The sequence below is a fragment of the Penaeus chinensis genome, chromosome 25 (genome assembly GCF_019202785.1).
Source record: "Penaeus chinensis breed Huanghai No. 1 chromosome 25, ASM1920278v2, whole genome shotgun sequence".
Taxonomy (NCBI): domain Eukaryota; kingdom Metazoa; phylum Arthropoda; class Malacostraca; order Decapoda; family Penaeidae; genus Penaeus; species Penaeus chinensis.
This window is the reverse complement of record NC_061843.1, coordinates 17,028,725-17,036,224: the sequence shown is the minus strand read 5'-3', so window position 1 is coordinate 17,036,224 and position 7,500 is coordinate 17,028,725. Positions and strand designations below refer to the sequence as shown.

The 7,500-nt window shown below is 38.2% G+C and overlaps 1 protein-coding gene across 1 annotated transcript in view; it reads left to right on the top strand.

Annotated features, from left to right (window-relative positions):
- LOC125038776 (caspase-1-like) overlaps positions 1 to 7,500 on the top strand; it is an 18,793-nt gene that overhangs the window by 894 nt on the left and 10,399 nt on the right. Inside the window, exons 2-3 of the mRNA XM_047632369.1 lie at positions 3,310 to 3,450; positions 6,148 to 6,259. Of these exons, the coding sequence (XP_047488325.1) occupies positions 3,314 to 3,450; positions 6,148 to 6,259 (249 nt within the window). The 5' untranslated portion in view covers positions 3,310 to 3,313. The remainder of the gene's footprint in view (positions 1 to 3,309; positions 3,451 to 6,147; positions 6,260 to 7,500) is intronic.

The following is a 7,500-nucleotide window of genomic DNA, read 5'->3' as shown; positions in this document are numbered from 1 at the left end:
CTCATGTATACCCTTTACCCAGGCAATGGAATCCTGCGCTTCTCCAAAGGACTCATCCCTATGTGGGGTCTTTGGAGCCATGAGGCAGGGCTCCAAAGATCTCAATGTTGACAGCTCCAGTTGCCACCACATCCACAGGGGTCTCCGCTGCTAGACAGAATGCTCCTGAACCAAAGCCTCAGGTCGTCCTTTGCCTAGCCAAAGAAATCTAGAGCCTGTTCCAAGATAAACAACTCCCAAGATGCTGGAAAGGGACAGCCTAAAGCTGTGGGTCGAGCCTTAACCTGCTCCACACCTGAAGAACCGAATACCCTAATCCCATGGAATAGTCAGGGAATTCATGCAAAATGGGAAGAACTGCAACATCTGATAGCTTCATGTATCCCGTTTGTGTATTTCTACAAGAGATTATGACCAGGGAAAAATTGTCCAGTTTTCCTGAGAGGATTCCAAGTTCAAGCCCATTATGGTACCTTTGATAATGGACCTCATGGAGGAGTAGCAGTGATGGTACGTCAGGATATTCCCTTCCAGACCATTCATACTGCAGGGGAAGGCTGTGAGAGTAGGCTTGACACGACATTACACTGTTGCATCAATCTACCTTCCTCCACATAATATTAACGTAGATCTACTTGGGCAGTTGCCTCATCCAGGAGGTCTCAATAGTTGACATCACCTCTGAGGAGAAAATTTGTGTAACCCTCGAGGAAGGGTCTTGGGGTCCTTGTTCTCAAGAGTAGAGGGTTTTACTGAACAGTGACACACCTACACATTTCCTAATTCAAACTAATATTGAGCTACCAGTTGCATTTCTCTTGGCAGGTCATAGAAGACTTACATGGAAGTGACTACTTTCCAATATTTTTCGAGTAGGTGAATGGTATTCCAGCCAATGGAGTGAAGAGATGGTGACTCGGACATGCAGACTAGAATCTTTTTAGATTAATTGCAATATTGCAGGGATCTGCGAATGAGTTTCAGTGTGTTCTAGATGCTGTTGATCATTTTGCATCACGAATTCACCTTGCAACAGAAGCATCCTTTTCTAAGAGTAGTTGGCAGTACTTTTGACCTCCAGTACCATGGTGGTTTGATGAATGCCAACAAGCTGTAAGGGCAAGAAAAGCAGCATGTTGAAACGACGCCCCAGCGATTAGACCTTAGTCTATTACAAAAGAACCCAAGCCAAGGCCAGGCAAGTGCTAAAGGAGGCTAGACAGACATTGTGGAGACATATCTCCTCGATAACTCTGGGCCCCCCTTAGCATGGGTATGGGACAAGATGTGTAAGATCGCTGGAAAGAGCACATCCATGTCACCACCTGCCTGAAGATAGATGGTGTGTGGCATCAGGTCTAGCCTGGTGTCTGCTGCACCCATGCCAGACACTGACACCCAACTGATGATAACGAAGACATTTCCAGTGGGTTGTGATGGAGGGGGGAGGAACAGGTGGCTCTGCAGCTGAAGTAGAAGCAGCAGAGAGTGGTGGTGGGGGATGTTGGGTCACCAAGCACAATTTTCTGATGCAGAGCAATATTGTGAGAGGTGGCCTGCTCCCCAGTATCTTCAGTACCATGGTTGGCCATCCTTCATCCACCAGAATTCACAGACTGGGAGGCAGAGTAAGCTGAAAGGAGCAGTGGGCAAGGGCGGTTCTGGCAGTCTCCAGGTGACCACAATGCGATTGATGGCCTTACTTTCGCGTTGAAAACGCGTTTGTTTACTTGCATGTGGTGCTGCTCTTTGTCCTAGGAAGAGATGTATATATGTTGAAGTTCAAGAGAGCACTGGATGCTAGCAAAAGTAAGGGCTGTAGTAGAGGGTTAGGTCTTTCGTACAGTCTCCATTTTCCATGCTTCCATGCTTATCTCTCCAGTTTTCAGTCACTATGTTTATGTATAGGAAACCTTTCGATTTTTTTTTTTTTTTTTTTTTTTTTTGCACAATGCCTATATCTAATTTATGCCTTTACATATGGTAACGTCAAAATCTGGTATTCACCATTTCATCATTTTCTGTGTTATCAGATACCGTTGTATGACAAATGATCGGTCATGTCTTCCTTTGATATTTTCAATGATATATTTATGAGCAACCCTCTCGAACATATAACGAAGTTCAACTGTTAGCATGAATTTCTTTATAATGATATATATTCGTTCCTTAAAATTAGAGTTGTTATTTAATTAAAAAGTAAATAATATGGGTTTATAATTATTATAATTTGAATTTCCTCACCCTGCCGCTAAAACAGCCTCCAAATCTCATGGCATGATCTCTCCATTATTTACTCTGTCGTTGTAAAGAGCGATACCTCTTCATGTTGTATAAGGTGCATAAACCATTCCCAATCCAAATTAACTTAAAAACATTCATGTGAAACATTTGCCAGTCCACCTGAAGCAATGAGAATTACAAACCCACCCCGATTTATGTGAACCACGGACACCAAAGGCAGTACTGTACTTCACTGTATATTACACCCATGTATACAGATAACAGTTTAATCATTTGATTTCTTAAATGGGCATTGGATATGATGGTAAATATGTTTTGTTCTTATTTGCAATCTAATCATGATGAGAGTAAAATAATGCAAAATATTTAGATGATAAAATATAACTGAAATATAAATACATAGACAAAACAACGCATGGTCATCGAAACGCAGGCTCCTAGTATCTGTTTCACCTTACCGACCACAAGTAAAAGTAACCTTTTTTTCTCTGAGTGCACTCAGATCATTGGTTTCTCCCACTGGCCCTAGCTGTGCTTTGTGTATGTGTGTGTGTGTGTGTGTGTGTGTGTGTGTGTGTGTGTGTGTGTGTGTGTGTGTGTGTGACAGGTATTTTTTATTTTTGAAACGTGCATAGATATCTTTAACCTTTTTATTGCAATTTACTGCCTGAAATGCCACCTCGTTTTGCATTTATTACTTTTTTTATCTTTACAAAAGTGTTTTAATTTCCTTCTTGGTGAATAATAGCAGGTCGAGGCTATGCGTCATCTGATGTCTCCCCACTTTGTTATTATTTTTATATAAAAGGAAAGAAGACTTATTACGGGCATTTAAATAATATAGAATTTGCAGACAATACCATTCCTTTCAATGAATGCACTTTCATTTACTTAACCTTATAATGTTAAGTTTTAACATTGACATTAAGGTGATCAGTAAAAAATGTCATGTTCTAAAGGTAAAGAGATTATATATACATAGTTATACTTGGAAACAGGCAGCTCACGTTTGCTTGAATATCAATGGGTACAACTCACGGCTCACTTCCTCCCTTCCTCCCTTAGAGAAATGAGCAGCGCCGTTGATTCAGCGCGAACCGAAGCCCAGCCGAAGGACGGGCGCGATGGCGGGATCCAAGGCTTGGCCAACACGACGGAGAACAGGGGCGCGGAGGCGGAGGAACCTGCGAAGAACGGTTCTGGGGGGTAGGTGGCTTTCGCTGGAAGTTTGGTCTTTAGGCTTTGTCTTTTTCCCTGCTGGTCCAGGTCCTGCAAACTTCTAGGGGGGAGGGGGGAGGTATTCTTAGTATATATGTATGCATTTATTTAGACGGGGAAGGTATCTTACTAAGCATATACTATTTGTTCATAGTTGCTTTGTAGTAGTAGCATCATTACAATTATTACCATCATCATCATCATTATTATCATTATCACCTTTGATATTATTATTACTATTCTTATTACTACTCCTATTATTACTATTATTATTATTATTATTAATGTTATTATTATCATCATTATCTTTATCTTCATTAATAGCATTATCATTATCGTTATTATCATTGCTATCATTATTCTTATCATTATCATTATCATTTTTATTATTGTCATCATCCTCACCATTATTAATTCATTATTATTGTCTTTTATTCTCACTGAATTTTCGCTCCTCATCGGTACAGTAAATTGGTAGCATTCTCGGCTAAATTATTATTATTATTACTATTATTGTTATTATTATTATTATTATTATTATTATTATTATTATTATTGTTATTATTATTATCATCATTATCAACATCATTATCATCACCATCTTACTATTATTATTATTATTATTATTAATGTTATTACTATTATTATTATTATTAATGTTATTACTATTATTATTATCACCATTACTTAGTTATTATTATTATTATCACATTATTATTATTGCATTATTATTATTATTGTTGTTTTATTGTTTTCATTGTTATTATTATAATTATCATAATCATTATTATCATCATCATTGATAATTTTATCATGATCATGATTATCATGACTTATTTATTTTTATTATTATTATTGTAAGGAACCTTCTCCTTCTGCGACCCTTCCCGCGAGCATCCTACAATGTCTCTCACTCCCGCGGATTTATCGCTCGAAGTCGCGTCCTCGTCTGTGCGCGGTTCTCTCTTTTTATTATCCTCTTTGTGTGTTTTGTCCTTGTTTTTTTGTTTTTCCTTTTTGGCTTTTGTTTTAGTCTGCCTGATAGCCGTTCTCTTTGTTCCTTTATATATACTTTCGTTTTTACCGTATTGTCTTTTACCAGTTCTTATTGATAATTTTATTGAGTTCTTAGTCACTGTTTTAAGCTATTTCTTTTACTTTTTTTTATCATAAGTTATTTAGTTTGCTTGCTGACTCATCATGGAGTGAAGGTACGACATCTTTTCGAAAGTCGTATTTATGGTCACCTATTTTTTTTTTTTCTCTCTTATTTGTATGTGTTTTCTCTTAGTTCATATTACGACATCCTTCCTGGTATTTTTTTTTAATTGTAATCTGGTTTTATATAGTATTTTCATTTTACGTGGCTGATGACGTCACAGAGTGTATATAAACAACCTAGTTTTACCGCCAAATACAGTCAGCCTATAGCAGTCAGTGTGTGTTATTGCCCCTCTTTTGACCTGAGAACACCGGATACCATAGCTACAGCTATACAAAGAGAAGTTAAGTCTAGAGAGCCTGATATTTTTATTTTACTAGGAGCTGGACGTGATCTCTATTTCTATAAGAAACATATACATTTAGTGATGCCTTGCTATTTTCTTTCAATGGTTTTACTTTTATTTTATTAACTTTTATTCACTATCCCCTCAGGACTTGCCTTCTATTCTTGTGCTTGTTTTATTCTGCCGTCCTTTTGCTTACTCTTAGCCTTTGCCCTAATTTTTTACTTTCCTTTGAGATGCACCTTCAGTGTTTGTGTCGCTGTGCTTTAGCAACTTTTTAAAAGTATTAGTTAAAGGCCTTTTGCCTAAGGACCATCTACGGCTCCTTTTTTTTGCAGCAGTTAATGTCAGCCTTTAGCTGTGCTGTGTGGTGCAGCGGTAGCGTTCTCGTCTAGCAATCTTGCTGACCTGCGTTCGAATCCCTCGCCGCCAGTGGATGGTAACCCCGGCCATTCCTTGCACACAGGGGATAGTTTAGAAGCAAAATGAAACAGACACTATGTCACACCAAGAATATCCATTGTTACAAATGGAATCAAAACTAAACTTTAAACTTTAGCTTAGCACTTCATTTTGAAGTCGCTTTTATTTGTTCACGGTAGTTTTAAATTACCTATAGGGTCTTTTTTATATTTCTTCATTGCTTTACCTGGTTTTATATATTATTTTCATATGTTTTATTCAGTGTTTACTATGAATGAATATTAAGGAGATACACACTGGAACTTGCCCCCAAATAGTTCGCATGCAGAGTCCCACCCCCACGCTACCACACCTCAAGGGGATCTGTACATGAGGGGACATTTCTAAGGGAGACTTGTCTCCCTTGCTAGCACAAAGGGAAGGGAGTTAATAGTGCGGGACCCCTAGCCACAGATGCACTTAGATGATACACCACATTATTATTATTATTGTCGTTGTTGTTGTTATTGTTATTATAAATGTTACTATTATTGCTATGATCATTATCATTCTTCTACTTTAACCCTTTACTCTCACTAAATATATTTATCACCATTATCCTTTATCCCCTACTAATCTGCGACCCTCGTCTTCACTGCCTTTTCCTCTAACTCAGTTCTCTCTCTCCTCATCTCCGTCGGTCCTTATCCTCATTCAGTCTAGTGTGTTACTCTGCGTTTTTTATTTTAATTGCATTTCGCTCCTCTTCCCGCAGGCGTCCTACCGCATACACAGTCGTGGACGGACTCAGTGAACGTTACCCAATGAACCATCGGCCTCGGGGCGCTGCTCTCATCTTCGCTCATTCCGAGTTCGATAATAAAACTGTATGTGTATGTATAGTCAGATAGATAGATAGATAGATGAATAGATAAATAGGTATAGGTAGGGGGACAGGGGGAGCATGTATGCATATATAGATAGATGAATAGATAAACGGATTGGTAGAGGGACAGTCTGACAAATGTATAATACAAAGAAACAGATTGGTAGGTAGATGGAAAGCCTCTATAGAGAGATCGCAAGAGCAGTAAGGGAAACTCTACCGTCTTCGATAGTTGGGATTTCACCCCCCCCCCCCCCCCATCTCACAGTTTTTACAAAAACATTTATTTGCGAAATACCAATTATTATTGCTGTTACATTTATAAATGAAAGATCATTCAGATTTCTTTCAGGAGAAAAAAGAAGGAAGAAACTACCAGAGTGAAATCAAAATGGGGATAGTACTAAACAAAGCAGGAATAGTAATAGTAGAAGGAGGGAAGGAGTAAAAGTCTGACCAAAATACATAAATTAGTAAAGTTGCAGACAGGGTCCGTGTGTCCCCTTCATTAAGTCGCTGTAGTATGAATGACAGCTGTTTATGAATCACTACTATTTATGAATGGCAAGTGTTTATGAGTGACTGCAGCTCATACATGGAAATGGAATGACAGATTAGAAAGTCACATAGGTTAGTAATAATACTAAAACTTTACTGAAAATCATTTTTAAACATAAAATAAAACACATATATGAACCATATCAAAAAATGTACATATTTCCAAATAACAAAAAGAACCATAGGCAATGTTAACCCAATCGCCACGTATAACAACATGCCATTCCCAATGTAATACAAGTTTATTGTATTTACACATAGATGGCTCTACCAGTGCTTAGTCACCAGGGAGTCGGTTATTAGTCCTACCTATCTCACGTGTTTACCCTTTTCCTCGACTTTTGGAAAGGTTCTTTTGCATTATTTGTTTGAAATGTAATCGAGATTTCAATAGCAGTTTAATAATCATCAGCAATAATAATAACAGTATCGATGTCAACTGTATTAAAAAAAAAAAAAAAAAATCCCACCAATTCAAGAAATGGGGAAATTAGGTTCGGTATCATGGTGTAAACAACGTGCATAAGATTGCAAGGTAATAATAGTCATAGAAAGATCTAACCGAGTGACAATTGCAATGGTTAAGTTCCATACATTTTAATCCGAAGTCTGGGTTCTAGCATCGCATTCGCATTCTTTGCCGTCATTCTGGCACCTGCGGGCCACCCCGAACCACGCCCCGCT